Genomic DNA, 18158 nt, shown 5'->3' on the forward strand with positions numbered 1-18158 from the left:
TTTACTTTTAATGTTCCATTTTATTGTTATTCAGTCAGTTTAGTCATTAGATTATAAAAACACGTCACAAAGATGGGACGTCTGCAGGAGTCACTTCTTCCTGTTGGGGGGGGAAGAGAATGAGAACCTGCATTAGTGACATTCAATGCGAATCTCTTCCCTGCTTACAGACATAACGAACAGACACCAGACAGGGCCTAACCTGCTCCTCATTTTCATTTACATCACATGTATTCATTTGGCAGACGATTTTCTCCAAAGGGACTTAGAAAAAATAGGAACAACTTTCAAGCTACAGTGCAGAGGAGGCTTGATGGTCTTTTGGACTCTCACCGTGGCCCTTAAGGCAGCGCTGCCATGCCTAACCCTAAGGCGGGATCACATTAGCCAGCGGCAAGCGTAACGCAACGCACAGACCATAATAAGTTCCATCTCGTTCCTAAGGTAACACAAAGGGTTTGCCTTAACTGACAATTGAATATGCTCGCGTTGCACTTTTGAAAGCTGAACCAAGTTCAACGCTCAGCTTAGCTTTACGCCAGCGTTGCCGCCGTTCCGCTGCCAAACCATAGAGAATTAGCCTAGAAATCTAGACGCACCCTAGCGGCAGCAAATTACATTTGCTGCCAGGGCTAGTCTAGCAACTCTCCGTTGGCTTGTGAGCTCGAAAAATTAAACTTCTATCAGGCTAATCAAATCGTGTATAGAGTCGTTAGGTGGGCTTAACATAATGATTGATGGCAGAGTTGTAACAGTTCGGCTTAAATTCCCTGCTACTTGAAAACAAATAAGATGGATGTTGCTGTTGGCGTACAGTGTGACACGAGTTAAGCTTTTATTAAGTTGCCAAAAGTTTGAACTAGCCAACTAACTCCGCTGGTGGGAAACGCATGGGACTCGTAGGGAATTTGAAAGACAACCGATTATCCCACCCCTCAGACTGAGCACTGCGAACGGTGAGTGCCCAGACCCTACATTTTAATGTGGGTCTGGCTCGTCAGGCTAATAGAAAATAGGAAACCTGCCGCTTTTCACTGGCTAATGTGATCCCCGCTTAACCATTGCCCTACCCTAGTGCCTTCCAGGGGCCCAAAAGACCATACATCACAGAGGAGACCTTAAAGGACGTGTTGAAAAACGTGTTGAAAACGGTCTCCACTGATAAATATCACACTTGCTTACTTGGAAATGAGGTCTTATGTCCAAAATCCTGAACCACCCCTTTAAGCCTATTTTATGCTTCTGCGTGAAATCGACGGCGTACCCCCGCAGACCCCTCTCCGACCCCATTGCAAGTTCTCTGAAATAACAGAAACTTCAAATCTGTGAGCGTATTAAATACCACATACTACCTCGTCTGCATTGTAGAGGTTGTTGGCGAAGCCTTCCATGTGGACGTTGCGGCCCTCCATGTTGGTCATGAGTGTGGCTTTCTCTGGAGTCCTCGCAGATTGACGTCTATGGCGAGTAATAACAGAAAGATGCACATGACCGCATAAATGGTACAAAGCAACAAAGTTACCACAATCCAGTACTGTATGTGCATGGTAACAGCATGCCATTTTTTTGAAAAGTTAATTCGCTTACATAACATTACTTATTTTATGACTACCGATATATATGTAGATAGAGATAGAGTTTTTTTTTTATTTAGCTTTTGTATCATGTACTTTTTTTTGTTGTTTGTTATTTTATTGTTGTTGTTCTGTTCAATCTTCCCTGAATAAACATTTGTTGTTAAAGACAATCACTAGTCTATGACTTCAGTCAAACTGGTCAGAACACCACTTGAGTGATGACCGAGGCTCTTACGTTTCAGGGTGCCATTACCTCTTTCTTATGACTAAGACGGCGATGATGACGCAGGCAACGACCAGCAGCAGAGCCAGGATGACCCCGACGTTAGTGGACCCCGCGTCCTGACACGAGTCTCCGCTGTAGCCCGCCGAGCACTTGCACGCCACCTCCCCATCCCGACTCACGCACGTGCCGTGCCCGCTGCAGTGCTCCTCCGCACAGGTGCCCACCTCCAGACGCTGGTTATCCATCCCCATGGCCTTGGGGTGGGTGTTGCCGAGGGGACGAGGCCGTCGGGGCTTCTCAATGCCCACTTTAGGCTGGATTGCAGGCTTGTCATAAAGGCCTGGAACACATTTGAAAATGAAGCACACATTAACCAAAATGGGCTACATGTTTGTTAAGGGTTAAAACAGGAATACAGATATGATCAGTAAAATGGGCTTCATGTTTGTTAGGGTTAAAACAGGAATACAGAGAGGATCAGTAAAATGGGCTACATGTTTGGCTTCATAAAAGTGAAAATCTTGCATAGTGTGCCTTTAACTCATTGAGTGGCAAAAACGTAATATTACGTTTTTAGCTTTTTTTTTTAATTACGAAACTAGACACTAACACATATGTGATTTTGGGAACTCTGATGAATGGAAATGAAATATATGACGATAGAAAACTAATGAAAACACAAGATCTGGACATTTTATCTGGACGTTTGATCTTAACTCGGCTTTTGATGGTTGCCGCTTTGTTTCGAATCAGTCACTGATTAGCCCATCAGTGACATGCACGCCAGGTCAAAATCAGGTCATTTATCTTCGTGGGTTTATCACTAGGTGGCAGGTCTCGTTAGATCTCTTCCCAGAAACTTTGCATACAACACTTCTCAGGTGCTTAAGGGAGAAATGAAAAAGTCGAAGAAAGATATTGCAGCAGGTGCGTTTTTGCCAGACAACGCTGGATGAGTCCACCTTTCTACTAAGACAAGATGACTGACCACGACAGGTCAAAAACATTACAAGGAGTGACTGAACACCGTGCTGAGGAGGGAGTTCCATCTCCACCACGAGACGGGCCTAGCGGAGTGGGTGGTAGGCCGAGTCGCTCTTGCAAGTGGGCACGCCCTTACCAGAGTGCCGAATATGTCGGTGATAGTGTCTCATAAAAGACGCAATATCTTCATTTCTAGAAAAAAAAAAAACAGGGATTTTGATGAAAACTAGCCTGAAACTGGGATTTCTCAGGAACAGAGGCGTGTAGAAATACACAGGTTGCACCCACTGAGAGCTTAAAGTCTCACATTTCAAACTAGCCATTGTATGTGTTCATAGCTATAACAAAGAATATGCTGTGGCTATACAAAAATGATCAACAATGGTCTAGATTGCTGGCACTCTAGGACAAAGCTTCCGAAAACAGCTTGGCATTCAAACATGTAGCCCATTTTACTGATCCTATATTCCTGTTTTAAAGGTATACTATGCAGTGTAGAGCTCCTTCTAGAGTCGCAATCCATTACTCTGCTATTCTATACTCTGCTATTGTAAATAGCAAACTTCACGACTTCCCCCTGTTCACAATGCAAATGCTTTTGTTGTGGAGGTGGAGGTGAAGGATAACAATAAAAAACATCTCCAAAGAGCTATATCTTCTGACAAGTGTAGCAGGGTTAATTATGCTTCCCTGAATTCCCCCATCGTTTCTACAAGTTATATTGTAGTTTCCCACGCCTCTTAGGTACAGTAGGTTGTAGGGGGGTGTGGCTTGGGTGTAGCAGGGGTCGGTTCCCACGCTGAAGACCCCTTAAGTGTTCATGTAGCCCCCTCCTCTGCCTCTTTTGCGACTGTCCTGAGGCAGAGGTATGTGGAGTCTTGCATACAATACATCATATCTTTTATGGTTACTTGTATGGTGCATTGTTCACATAGAACTGTTTTCTGGTGTTGCACACCTTATATACGAGTTATGTTTATTTAAATCACTGTTTTTATGTTAGCTCGTTACACAATGCACATTACCTCAGTTCTACATGCTACAGTCTGCTAACGTGGCTGCAGGTGTAGCGACGTTAACTAGTTAGCTTACAGACTTTCATACTGGTGAATTGACTGAATGCATTTAAACGTGGTTTACCTGTTTGTTTGGCAGGAGCTGTGATGCGACTGGCTCGCTCTCTGTCTGATGTGTTTGTTTTGTCTTATATTTCAGGTATGCCATGTTTGTTTAATGTACTTTTGTTATTGTCTATTCACATGTACTTTTGTGGGGACGCTGTTAACTGCGTGTCTTGTAGTCTTGCCGCGCGCTCGCTTTTGCTACTGTCCTGAGGCAGAGGAGCTGTGATGCGACTGGCTCGCTCCCTGTCTGATGTGTTTGTCTTGTCTTATATTTCAGTAAAAGAGTCAAAGACCAGGTCGGTTGTGGCGTCTCATTATACACAACACAAAGAACGTGGTAGAGGGAAAACTGCCTCTGTTACACAAGGTAATGTTTCACTATTCTCACGAGATTTGGGGCAGCCGTGGCCTACTGGTTAGCGCTTCGGACTTGTAACCGGAGGGTTAGAACCCGACCAGTAGGCACGGCTGAAGTGCCCTTGAGCAAGGCACCTAACCCCTCACTGCTCCCCGAGCGCCACTGTTGTTGCAGGCAGCTCACTGCGCCGGGATTAACGAGTGCTTCACCTCACTGTGTGTTCACTGTGTTTCAAGTCACGGATTGGGATAAATGCAGAGAACAAATTTCCCTCACGGGACTCAAAAGAGTATATATACACTTATACTTATTTGGCAGGGCGCCGCTCTTGGAAGTTGCATGGCTGGTTTTCTCTGTAGGGACTCGCTATGCTGTATAGCTATGCTAGGTGAACGATTCGCCTATTACAAGTTCCTTTACCCATCAAATCGGCTTCGTAAAAGTGAAAATCTTGCATAGTGTGCCTAAACAGGAATATAGGTAAAATGGGCTACATGTTTGTTATGGGTTAAAACAGGAATACAGATAGTATCAGTAAAATGGGCTACATGTTTGTTATGGGTCAAAGCAGGAATACAGATAGGATTAGTAAAATGTAGCACTGCAGTTATCTGCGTTGCTCTGCTCCAGGGAGCCTGAGGGCACCTGACCTACATGAAGCAAATGGCAACCGCAGCAGAGGTGCTGTAGAGCAGTTTGAAGTTGTATAGCACTACTTTTAGACATGTATAATAAAATTGTCAGTGTGTTCGACAGTATGCCATTTCAAACACTCACAGTTTTTCTCATCTGAGCCATCTGGACAGTCCAGCACCCGGTCACAGAACTTGGCGCTGGGCAGGCATGTTCCATCCCAGCATGCCTTGCTGCCGTCCGTGCACCGCTGCTGCGGCATGCACTCTGAACCATTGGTCAGGTGGCCATGGGAACACATACAAGTGCGCCCACTTGGGTGCGCCAGGCACAGGTGAACACAGCCGCCGTTCTTCACGGAACACGCATTCCCTCCTGAGAGAGAGAGAGAGAGAGAGAGAGAGAGAGAGAGAGAGAGAGAGAGAGAGAGAGAGAGAGAGAGAGAGAGAGAGAGAGAGAGAGAGAGAGAGAGAGAGAGAGAGAGAGAGAGAGAGAGAGAGTGCGTCAGGCACAAAATTACCATTCCTAAGTCAACCACACCTCTGCTCTCACTTCTTTCAGTATTAAAAAAAAAAAACAAGTCAACCAACAAGTCCTGATACCAGTTTTTTGCATGAGAGATTTGTTAGAAACCAAGAGGTGACCGACTGGGGCCAGGAGAGAGGGTGCATGAGACAGTCTTCTACTAAACAAGATTTGTGAGCCGAGGAGAGGTAGGGTCATGGGGGGGGGGGGGGGGAAGAAAAGAAAAAAAAAAAAAAAAGGAGAAAAAGAATTGACCACATGGGGATTGCTGAAAGCTGAAAGGCTGCTTGAAAGAGGATCTCTGAAAGAATGACTGTTCTGTTCACAACACGGCCCGATCACTCTCTGACAAAGAGTCCTACTCGCCTGCTTACACATACTTTGAGTAGCGCTTGTGCTGGAAAATGCACTTAAATTCACCTTCCCTTACTCCGATAGGGACAAAAGTAGATATTTGTATGTATTTATGGTTATTATGTTAAATTATACTTAGTCTATCAATAACATTGGTATTTTATGGTTTTGATTTTACTATAAACTGTTCATATTAAATGTTTATATAATGGTTATTGAGGTCACCAAGTCGCTTTGGACAAAAGCACACTCACACTCACACTCACACTCACACTCACACTCACACTCACACTCACACTCACACTCACACTCACACTCACACTCACACTCACACTCACACTCACACTCACACTCACACAGTAGAAATGGAAAATAACTTGTGAATGAGCTGGAAGGCCCTACAGGGGGAGGGAAAGGGAGCAGGCTACAAGCGCTTGACCTCTTTACCTTTTTGACTGGACCTGCTGTAAGCCTTCACTTCAACGACATTGGTCTTCACCTCAAACCACAGCTGTTTTGGTTGGAAACCATCGCTGTACCACATCTTGGTCACATCTGTGGAGAAACGATCAACAAGGTCACAAGTGACGTCTCCAGAGGTTCTGTTCCACCATGGTTTGGTTCAAAAAAATGTTGCATTCAAGGTGTCGGTGATTAAATGACATGTGATTAGGTGGCCCAGCACACTAGAGATCACTAACTTTACAGAATAATGGCCATTGACGAAACTGAGACAAAAGTTCTAAACAGCACACACTGTTGCACACTATCTACCAAAACCTGTAAACAAAATAAATGTATATGCACACAAAGAAGACTACAAGAACACTAAAATGTTTGTGGCACAGGAATAACTGCCAAGTCATTGAGCAAAAACATACAGTAAGATACCTGAGAGAACAATACACAGTCACGTAACATGCATGCTCAATAACTCAGCAGAGAGAACAAGGTCCCTGTTAAAAAATGCAGGAAGTTAAGATGCAGTCTACTAGACACAATTTCCACTTAAGATGCTACACCTGTTTATCAGCGCTCGTATCCGCATTTCTGATTACCAACATGACTTCAGATTCCGTATTGACACCACTAGACCAATTCTCCTCTAGCAAAACGGTCATGTGGTCATAGGGCCTTGAGCTGGACGGACAGAAAACCTATGTGCTGTTTAAACAGACTTATAAATGTGTGACACCAAACACCATAACATTCTCCTTCAGGCAAATCAAGAAAGACCGCAATACCGTTGTCCAGGGTGACCCAGAGGAGGATATTGTCAGTGCATGTGAAGGACACAATGAGGTCTGGGCCAGTCTTATATTCTCTGTACTTGGAGCCATCAATGCCTACGGAAGCGATCACTCCTTTACCTGAGTGGCAGAGAAAAAGGGTCATTACTGTAAAAAGGGAGTTCTGTGTATGTAGAGCTCTTAAAAAAAAAAAAAGTTTTCAAACTCAACAGGTTGGCAAGCTTTGTCAATACACTCTTACATACATAGAAGTGTAATAATTTTGTCTATGCAGATTGTTTGGAAGTAAGTATCACAAACTTAACATACTGATACATAGAAAAATATGACAAACTGAAATCGCACCAATATCTGCCCAGTAGAGCTGTGAGCCCTTGTTGGAGAAGGTCAGAGAGGTGGCAATGGCTGCGTCCGCCCACAGAACCGTGCGGTTGGCCCCGTCCATGAAGGCACAGTCCACCTGCAGAACGTCCTTGCCTCTCCCTCCTGCCCTTCCTGTGGCGGTGAAGCACATCCGCCCGGTGGGCGGGTGGAGGGCGATGGAAATGGTGTGCCCACTAGCCACTAGGAGCTCGGTGGTATAGCGCCCGTCAGCGGTGGTCACGTGCACAGCCGGTTGGGCCCGTGAGCTCCAGTAGAGGTTCTGTGTGACCCAGTCCACGGCCAGCGCGGTCACCACGTCACCGGGCAGCTGGAGCAGGTGCCGGGTCTGGGTCAGAGACGACCCGCTCAGCTTCAGAGTGCTCACGGAGGCCAGGCCCGCGTCCGACAAGTACAGCAGGCGCTCCTTCATCACCATGTCCATCGCCATGGCCTCGTTCATCCTGGGCAGAAGCAGGGCCCGATGCTCTGGCCACTTCTTCAGATCTTTGGCACCTCGCAAGCCACGCAGATAAATCTACACAAGACCGAGAGGAACAAAATGCAAGCCAAGGCAAGGCAAGTTTATTTATACAGCACATGTCATACACGGGGTTAAATTAATGTGGAAAGAATAATAGTAAATATAAGCATGAAGGGGCACTAGGGAAATAGTACATCACAGCAATACCAAGCCTTGCTGAACCAGTTTAGCTATGGCAGTTGCTACATGCAGTGTAAATAAAGGGTTAATACACATCCATTTGCTTTGTTATTTGCCTTCAGTTGGGGAGGGGGTCGTGTTGAGAAAGACCCACCTGAGTGACTGTGGTGGGAGACAGCATGAGAAGAAAGGATGAAGAGGAATCAGTCGGGGGGGAGCAGGAGAGTCCATCCCCAGCCAGGAGCAGCCCTGCTGGGCAGCGGCACACGGCCTGGGGCCCTGGAGCCAGGAGGCACAGATGGGAGCAGTGCAGACGCTCACAGGGGTTAGAGGTCACAGACTGCAGGAGGGGGTGGACGGCCTGGACCGATGGGGGGGTGAAGTCAAAAACACAAATGAGATGAACATGCAGTATGATCCATTTTTATATTCTAGATATATTATACCAATACAGTCATCACTTTTTGAAACTACTGGTGTTTAAATGAGGCTTTTCAACTTTATTTGAAACTATTGTTCTTTTAACTAATAATGTAGTGTTTATTGCACTTGGCGGACCCTTTCGTCCAAAGAGACTCACAATATGTAATGACACAAATTAGAACTGACAATCCAACCATATGCCACCAGCATCATGTACGTACTTGGCCCAGTGGCATCAAGACATGCAAGTAATCTGACCAAGTTTAAGACTCCTTACCTTAAGTCCAAAAGGTTGGCTAGGTCTCTTGAGGATGACTTTGCGATTCTTGCCATTGACTTTGCTGGCTCCTTGAATGGTTCTTCTCTTGGTATCAGACCAGTAGACCATGTCGTTAAACACAGCCACCGAAAAGGGACTGGGCGTCTCCGGCAGCTGAAGCAGCTGAGGAGAGGGATGGTGGCCATGAGGGACCAAAAGACTTAACTACACTCAAGATGGTCTAGTTTGGGAAGTATTTCATATGTATCCCATAATTCAAACAACCTTCATGAAAAACGTAATCTATAGGTGTCAATAAGAACTCACTGGACTTTTAACATGGCAGTTTTTGCAATACAAAAATTATCGGTAACACTTTATAATAACTATACATTAAGCATTTGTAAACTATTACTAAATGCTTTTTTCCTAATTTGTAAAGCATTAATTAAAGCGTGTGTGTGTATATATATATATACATATACATATACATATACATATACATATACATACATATACATATACATACACACACACACACACACACACACACACACACACATATATATTATAAGTGTATAAGTATATTTCTATACTGTATATACATATATATGGACTGTACAGACGGATATATCTGTGAATTAGTGAAACACACAGCGAACACACAGTGAGGTGAAGCACACACTAACCTAGAGCAGTGAGCTGCCTGCTACAGCGCCGCTCGGGGAGCAGTGGGGGGTTAGGTGCCTTGCTCAAGGACACTTCAGCCATGGATGTGGGCATGGGAGAGCAGTGCTCAACCACTTCCCCCACCCACATTTGTCCTACTGGTTGGGGATCGAACCGGCAACCCTTTGGTTACAAGCCCGAAGCCCTAACCAGTAGGCCACGACTGCCCCTTGTACACAGTTATAAATGGGTTGTTTATGTAAATAAGCCTATATCTAAAATATATAATTATAATTCTTTTTAATACTTAATAAATGAGGCAATAATGTTCTCTCCAGTCAGAGAACATTTTGGCAGGATGCACTGGTAAATGTTACATTAAGGTGCTGCGGTACCTTGATGTTCTCTCCAGTCAGTGAGGCAGATCCGATGCATTTGAGCCTCTCGTCTGTCCAGTAGACTCTCTCCTCCAACAGGTCTATGGTGACACTGACCGGCCAGCTGAGGCTCTCGCTCACCACCAAACGCCTGTCAGAGCCGTCCATGCCCGACCGCTCTATCTGAGGCTCCGAGCCAATCTCTGACCAGAACATCAACCTGAGGAGACCACAAAACATTAGCCTTGAGGCCTGTCTACAATTCTAACTTTTTGTTCAACTTTAACAAATCTCTTCTACCAGTACTAGTCATATAAAGTAAAAGTTGATTGGTATTTAGCAGATGCTTTTCCTCCAAAGGTCACCTGGACTCTCAGTGGTGGATTTGGACGCATTGTCAGGCAGTGACGTTATTGCTGTTCCACCACACCCACCATGGTGCTTTGGGTTAAAAAGGTCTGCTAAATACCAAGTCTACTTTAACTTTTCACTCTATATGACTCTAGACTGGCCCTAATGGACATCACATTACAGGATCAAAGACTAAAGCACAATCAATGTTTGACGAGCAAAGTGTTCAATTCCACTGATGAGAACACCTCTTGAGTAGCCCAGAAATCTAGACGCGCCCCTAGCGGCAGCACTACATTTGCTGCTAGGGCTAGTCTAGCAACTCTCCGTTGGCTTGTGAGCTCCAGAAATCGAAATAGTGTATAGAGTCGTTTGGTGGGCTTAACATAATGATTGATGGCAGAGTTGCAACGGTTTGGCTTGAATTCCCTGCTACTTGAAAACAAATATCCTATTGCGTCCTATTGCGTGCAGAGGGAATTTGAAAGACAACTGATTATCCCGCCCCTCAGACTGAGCATTGCGAACGGTGAGTGCCCAGACCCTACATTTTAATACATACACACACACACACGAGTATATACAAAAGCCCCCACCTCCCCCCTAAAAAGGTAGGTTTTTACCCCCTCTGAGGCAGTAGAGCCAGGGAGTGGGGCTGCTCCAGATCTTCATCCAGGATCACTGTGTAGTTCTCGGGCTTGACCACCGTGGGGCTCAGTCTGACGGCCAGAATCTGCCCAGCCACACCATCCACCCAATACAGGTTCCTTCCCACCCAGTCCAGAGCGATGGAGTCAGATTTCACACCTGAGGGGACAGTGTACCACTGCTATATTTGCACATACAAAGACCACAGCAACATTTTACAACTGAAGGGTTCAGATGCAAAAGCCTCTAAATGCCACCTACGTCAAAAATGAGATAAAGATGGTGAGTGAAGGCTCTCCTCACATAGTATACGTTAATCAAATAATTTAACTTCAAAACACAAATAACACTCTCTTCCTGGTCTGAAATATCGATTTCTATGCAAAAACCTATAGGAACCGGATTTTAAATGCTCATTTAAAAGAAATGTGGTCAGATGGATTTAGAGGGTTTTGCATCTGAACTCTTCAACTGCACTGTACCATGCTCTGAGGTGAGGCTCTAAACCTGAAAGTGAAATGGCTAACAAATAATACTTTGTCCTTTATGACCTATAGGGCAATTCCACACAAAACTGTCACGTCCATAACGCCAACTAAATACCATGGCATTGTTTTGCCATTACAGTGTGACAGTTTTGCACGGAATTGCACACACACACACACACACTTGTATAACATCACCACTACAGATGCATAGGATATAAATGTGTATAGTGTGAAAGACTGTACAGAAATCTTTCAAAAATTAGGGTAAAAAAAAAAAAGTCCATTTACCTGTGACAAGAGTGCCCAAGTACTTTTGTTCGTGGGCTGCCCACTTGATGCTGGCCTCGTCCAGACTGACCCAGTAGACTCGCTGCTCCAACCAGTCATAGTCCACGGAGAAGATGGGCTTCTTGCCCGGCGTCATCAGAACATTCTTGTCCCCACTCCTGAGGCCCAGCAGAACCAGCTCTGACTGCATAGAGGCCAGCAGACTGGGCTCATCTGTACGGACACAGGCTCCGAGTCAGACACTGAAAACTAACCACTAGTGCTTGGCAAAGCATTTTACAACAATATCACACTGCATTTATATAGTGCTTTTCAAGACACCCAAAGAGCTTTACAGCGAAGGGGGAACCTCACTAACCATCACTGATGTGTAGCACCCACCATTTTTAAAGATGCTGGTAGACTAAGATCCATTTCTGTTTCTGATTCATTATGTTACGCATTCATAGGTTATTAGTATGCTCCCTGGGAACCAAAGTCATGGTTTTTTTATGTTCCTGTAATTCAACTGGCAGTTGAAGGTCTGAGGGGCAATAAACACCAAAGTAACCTGACAAACAATGGCACATTGCCTGGAACAATTCTCCATCTGACATCAGCCTACACAGTCAGATATCTAAAGTTAGCTAAAGGGTAAGCCATGCGTTATCTGCCCTAGTTATCTGCACCTAGTATTGTACCAATGTGTGGCACCGCCTGCAGTGTTTTTTTAAAACACCATTCCGTGCCATCACACACTCCAGTGGATATGAATAGATACATAAATATTTTCACACAATGTACTAAATGACTTAATTAGAGCTTCCATCTGCATGGATCAGGAACTTTCTCAATCTGAGGATTAACCAGGCATGTAAAAGTGATGGACAAATCATGTTATCGTGGGGTATACAGGTAAAACAGATCCATTTTAATTTCTGATTCATACATGACCAAATGGCACAAGTCATACTGAACCAGAGCCATGTTATTTGTTTTCCTTTCAGTCAACTGGAAACACAAGCCCTGAGGTTTAAAAACATCACATGACAACTTGACATGAGAAAACAATGGCACGTTGCCTTGAACAGTTCTGTACTTTACAACTTTGGTTCCTAAAGTTATCCGTAGGCCCATGTGTTATCAGCACTCGTTGTTGCAGCCTGTGTTGCACCAATCTTTCGTCACAGCTGCAGGCATTTTGTGTCAGCTGTGGCACGCACCATTCAGTGTCATCTCGTGCTCTTGTGGACGTGAACAGATCTATTAATATTTCTATATGCTGAAGGCAGCCTTTGAAGATGTGAATCTCTGAAAATGACTAATGGCCTCCTTACACCAAACAACTTTGACAAGAATTGGGAAAGATTCTTGAAAGACTGTAGTCTTTTAACAAATGCCCCCATTCAAGCTTTACTCAAGACTCCAATCTTTCAAGACTCTTTACCAAATCTTCTCAAAGTTGTTTGGTGTAAGGTGGCCATAACACATTGGCGCTCATTACCATGTGTTGCTTTCCTACCCTCAGATGAGGGTAAACATGCCTCCACTGTGAAACTGAAATATTCAGATCTTATCCATTCAGGTGGAAAACATTTTGTTTTGAAAAACCCAACTGTCATTTCTGCTAGGTCTGTCCTTCACCTTTGGGACACCACACCTTGCATTCCATACATGCAAGTGAGGGAGGTGACATCTTCAAAAGTTCTGAAACTCCATTTGTCACAGCAGAGTTCAAACTCTGCAGTGACAAATGGATGAACAGGATGCACTATTCACAAGACAAATAGGCACTGTTTGTGTCACAGGGCTGCACTGAGGATCATTGCATTGCGGTCATATTTGCTCCTCTGTAAATCGAACTTGACTGAAGCTATGGTCCAGTATCAATCGTTTGATTTCTATTTCTTGAACTGATTGGCAATGACCATCGACTGCACTTCTCACCACAGCAGAAATGGGGCATTTTGATTGTTGACTAGCACAGAAGCTAGTGTCAAGCTTACACTCAATGCTTGTTTTAAGCCCCCACCGTCGACTTTAAGGCACCCAACCCTAACACTACCCCTAGTGCCTTCCATGCAACGCTGTCTGGAAGACTACGTTGGGGACTTAAAACAACAAAGAGACAAATTGTACTTGATAAGGGCTACAGAGGAAACTACATTGGCCTCAGGGAACCTCCATGCCAACAAAGATACTGTAGACATGCGTCACTGGATATGGAAATATAACTGGTGTGCTAACCATCATATTTGGTTACAGAACCTCAAAACTCAAAAGATCAAAAACAGTATTCCAGCAAAGCGGAAATGTGACCTTCCACTAATACAGAACGAAAAGAAAATATATTGAATTTGGAGAAAGAGAAACAATCTCCCTCCCCCTCTCTCAAACAAACACACGCACACACCTGGTGTTTTACAGGTTCTCCCGTCAGGCTCCAACAGGAAGCCAGGGCTGCACTGGCAGAGGAAGGATCCGCGGGAGTTGAGGCAGATGTGTGAGCATGCAGGCGGGCCACTCTCCTTACACTCGTCCACATCCTTACAGGTCAGCCCGTCCGCCTGCAGCCTGAAGCCTGCCTTACACATGCACCTCTGCCCACCAACATGGAGAACAGATCTCAGTTTAAAGACCAACTGATATTTTGGCCTGTTAGCAGAACAGTACTTTTACAGCAAAATTAAAAGAACAAATGTGTACATCCTTTTGCATGGCTACAAAATGACAAAACATATTTCAAACAGTCATAACTGTATGCACATCCTATGAAGTCAATGTCTGACTTACATGCCAAACTATGCTCTCTGTTTATAGCTTGAAAACCCATTCATGATTTTGTACCCATTTGTATCTGGTCTATAGACCCTTTCAACAATAAAAACAAAAACAATGCTTGAACATTCTATTTGGTTCCCAATCTACTTCCTCTGCATTAAGATAACATATGGAATGTTAAAACAGAAGCCTTGTGGGGCCAACTATGATGCTGATAATGGAACTCTTGAAAGGGTCTATATGAATAGACCAAGGGTGCATGGGGGACTTGGGGAGACGTGCAGCCTACCGCTCCGTGAGGAGTCTGGACGCATGTGTGGTCACAACGGGGGCTGCCGGAGGATGTGCAGTTGCTTTTAGCACACCCTGGGCCTTCGTCCGAGCTGTCCAGACAGTTAGTGGCTCCGTTACACACTAGCGCCAGGTCCACACACTCGCCACTTCTGCACGGGAACTTCCCAGTCAGGCACTTCACCTGGCCACCTACGTCACCGCAGAATAACAATCACGTTTACAAACACACTGCATGGAATCACTGCCAGTGATGGGGCTGCACCATTTGGGGGAAATATCTAACAACATTTTTTCTGACAGATACGGTGATAGTGATTTGATTTGTGATTAAATAAATAAATAAATAAATAAATAAATAAATAAATAAATAAAGTCAAGCTTCAGCTCAATATTCCAACTTCGTTGAAGTAAGCCTACTTGGGCTTGGCTATCATGCTAGTGCAGCACTCAAGTTAGACGACATGACTAGAGATACGACGTCATTAAACCACTGGGACAGAGTTGTGAGCTGCACAATTAATTGCAGCCTTTGTGATTAGCCAATTGCATGAGTTCAAAATGAGATTTTGATTAAACAAATTGAAAATTATGTTTTATGTTATAACTTTATGTCGTTTTAGGTTTATTGTATGTCAATTCAGCGAAAGAGACAGGGAAATCTGAGTACAGGGCCATTTACAATGACCCATTTAAAACTGCACCCAAAACACTGCCCTAACCGGTTGATCAAGTTATGACCATCAAAATAAAGCCGCACATTAGGCATGCAACAGCACTCACATCCAGTCTCATCGCTGTGGTCATGGCAGTCGTTGGTGCCGTCGCACCTCCAGGACTGGGGGATACACTGGTCCTTAGAGGAGCATGCCCACTGCATCTCTCCGCACTTCAGCAGTGAAGTCTTACAGTTCTAGAAGATTCCCCAGGGAGGAATATGGAAAGGGTAAATACACCACAAATCATGCGGTTACATAACATCTGTTAAATTAATAAATGTGTTTCATCCAAAGCAATTTACAAAATGAGGCTCAACATTCAAGCTCCCTTGTAAATGGGAGTTTAACAATAATATTACAATAAATATTACTACCAGAGGATGAGAAGGTTTAAGTTCTAGTCCAAGTGTAGTAGCAAAAGGAGGTAGGAGGGAAGTGCATGGGTATATACAGATTGGTAAGTGAATGTTCAGTGTGCTGGGTTGTTAGAAGTGTTCAGAGGGCTCTTCAACAGTTCTTAGATGCAACATATCTGTCTAGGTGCAACATTCCTGAATACCACACTCATATTCCTCATGATTGCATTTGTGGTTAAAACATTTCTTTTGCTATAGTAAGATTGAAACCTCATCACATAACTTCACAAAATCTCAGGTTCACATACTGTACATTGCTAACTGTTGCAGCATCTGATAAGATGGCTTACACACTGAATGACTCAAACTAATCAAATAATTCCACTGGCTGTGCATGAATCACTGATGAATCACTGTAATTCACCACAGCATTCCCCAACCTCACCCTAACCTGAGCCATCACTGACGTCCTTGGTGGCATGAGACGTAGACCCAACCACCACGTGACCTAGACCCAACCACCACGTGACCTAGACCCAACCACCATGCCACCTAGACCCAACCATAGTGTTAATTTCGTCAGACAAGACGAGAGGAAATATGTTTGTCAACGACCTTTTTTTTGATGACTAAGACGAGACGGCACTAATGTACTGTAACACTGACTAAGACTATCTTAATATCCATCATTGTTGACGAAAAAAGACGACTAAAATGTTTTGCATGAAATAAAAACTAAGATAAAATCTCTCTTCATTTTCTTCAACAAAATGAGAAGACAGAATATCTACCTGTTACATTTTCAAAATATTCCGAATGAGTTCATGCGCAACAGCTTTCCTGTAGGCTAGTCTACGTGCTGTTGCTGCAACCCTGTGGCTGCAACATGAAACTACATGGAACAACAACACCGGGTATTTTTGCCCGAGTTAGAAAGCCAACTACCTAAGCTTTATGCCACAATGCTAGATAGCCTACCTAGTAATCAGAAATAATTTGTTATAAAAAAAGAAGACTAAAATGTTTTGACTAAAACTGACTAAGACTAAGATACCTTTAGTTTTCTTTTGACTAAAACGACGAGACTTAGTCGACTAAAACTTGACTAACAAAAAATATATTTAAATGACTAAATATGACAGACTAAAAAGGACATTTTGTCACAAGACTAAGACTACGACTAAATTAAAAATAGGTGACAATATTAACACTACCCAACCACCATGCCACCTAGACCCAACTGCCACGAGACGTAGACCCAACCACCATGCCACCTACACCCAACCACCATGCCACCTAGACCCAACGGCCACGAGACGTAGACCCAACCACCATGCCACGAGACGTAGACCCAACCACCATGCCACCTACACCCAACCGCCATGCCACCTACACCCAACCGCCATGCCACCTAGACCCAACCGCCATGCCACCTAGACCCAACCACCATGCCACGAGACGTAAACCCAACCACCATGCCACGAGACGTAAACCCAACCACCATGCCACGAGACGTAAACCCAACCACCATGCCACCTACACCCAACCACCATGCCACCTACACCCAACCACCATGCCACCTAGACCCAACCACCATGCCACCTACACCCAACCACCATGCCACCTAGACCCAACCACCATGCCACCTACACCCAACCACCATGCCACCTAGACCCAACCACCATGCCACCTAGACCCAACCACCATGCCACCTACACCCAACCACCATGCCACCTACACCCAACCACCATGCCACCTACACCCAACCACCATGCCACCTACACCCAACCACCATGCCACCTACACCCAACCACCATGCCACCTACACCCAACCACCATGCCACCTAGACCCAACCACCATGCCACCTACACCCAACCACCATGCCACCTACACCCAACCACCATGCCACCTACACCCAACCACCATGCCACCCTCTGCCCACCTCCAGCTGCCCCCTCTCACCCGCTCATCGGAGCCGTCGCTGCAGTCCTCGTCCCCATCACAGAGCCACTCCTGCAGCAGGCACTCATCACTCCCTGGGCAGCGCAGCTGCGGGGGGCATGTGGGTGGCTGGCTGCACCCCTTCTCGTCCGAGTGGTCCCGGCAGTCAGCGTAGCCGTCGCAGCGCAGGGGCTGGTCCACACACTGGCCGTTACCACACTGGAACTGAGGACTCCCGCACGCCTCCACCACTGGATGAAAGATAAGGACAGGAAAAAAAAGAAACCAAAAAAAAATTATGTGTGTGTGTGTGTGTGTGTGTGTGTGTGTGTGTGCGTGTGTGTGTGTGTGTGTGTGTGGTTTGTCACACTCTGGATCTGGTCTTACAGGCAAAATGTTACCCAATATATACATTTAGAGCCAGAGTGTGTGACATCTAATTTCTAGGTGTAAAATCAGAGGTCAGCACCTCGTTAATAATGTTTTGGTCTGTGTTACGATGTGGCGTTTTTTGTTCCCGTCCTTGTATAGA

General features: G+C 44.9%; 1 protein-coding gene across 4 annotated transcripts in view; it reads right to left on the reverse strand.

Annotated features, from left to right (window-relative positions):
• si:dkey-88l16.3 (low-density lipoprotein receptor-related protein 2) overlaps window positions 1-18158 on the reverse strand; it is a 36978-nt gene continuing 18820 nt past the window's right edge. For all 4 annotated transcript variants that reach the window (XM_042081143.1, XM_042081144.1, XM_042081145.1 and 1 more), the window contains 16 exons: window positions 17648-17877; window positions 15393-15522; window positions 14608-14801; window positions 13951-14137; window positions 11559-11771; window positions 10758-10941; window positions 9802-10003; window positions 8756-8920; window positions 8210-8416; window positions 7377-7929; window positions 7026-7151; window positions 6229-6336; window positions 5047-5277; window positions 1831-2143; window positions 1353-1458; window positions 1-100 (listed from right to left, as the gene is read on the reverse strand). In XM_042081143.1, the coding sequence (XP_041937077.1) occupies window positions 65-100; window positions 1353-1458; window positions 1831-2143; window positions 5047-5277; window positions 6229-6336; window positions 7026-7151; window positions 7377-7929; window positions 8210-8416; window positions 8756-8920; window positions 9802-10003; window positions 10758-10941; window positions 11559-11771; window positions 13951-14137; window positions 14608-14801; window positions 15393-15522; window positions 17648-17877 (3185 nt within the window). In that variant the 3' untranslated portion in view covers window positions 1-64. The remainder of the gene's footprint in view (window positions 101-1352; window positions 1459-1830; window positions 2144-5046; window positions 5278-6228; window positions 6337-7025; window positions 7152-7376; window positions 7930-8209; window positions 8417-8755; window positions 8921-9801; window positions 10004-10757; window positions 10942-11558; window positions 11772-13950; window positions 14138-14607; window positions 14802-15392; window positions 15523-17647; window positions 17878-18158) is intronic.

This window comes from Alosa sapidissima, chromosome 23 (genome assembly GCF_018492685.1).
Source record: "Alosa sapidissima isolate fAloSap1 chromosome 23, fAloSap1.pri, whole genome shotgun sequence".
In the NCBI taxonomy this organism is placed as follows: domain Eukaryota; kingdom Metazoa; phylum Chordata; class Actinopteri; order Clupeiformes; family Clupeidae; genus Alosa; species Alosa sapidissima.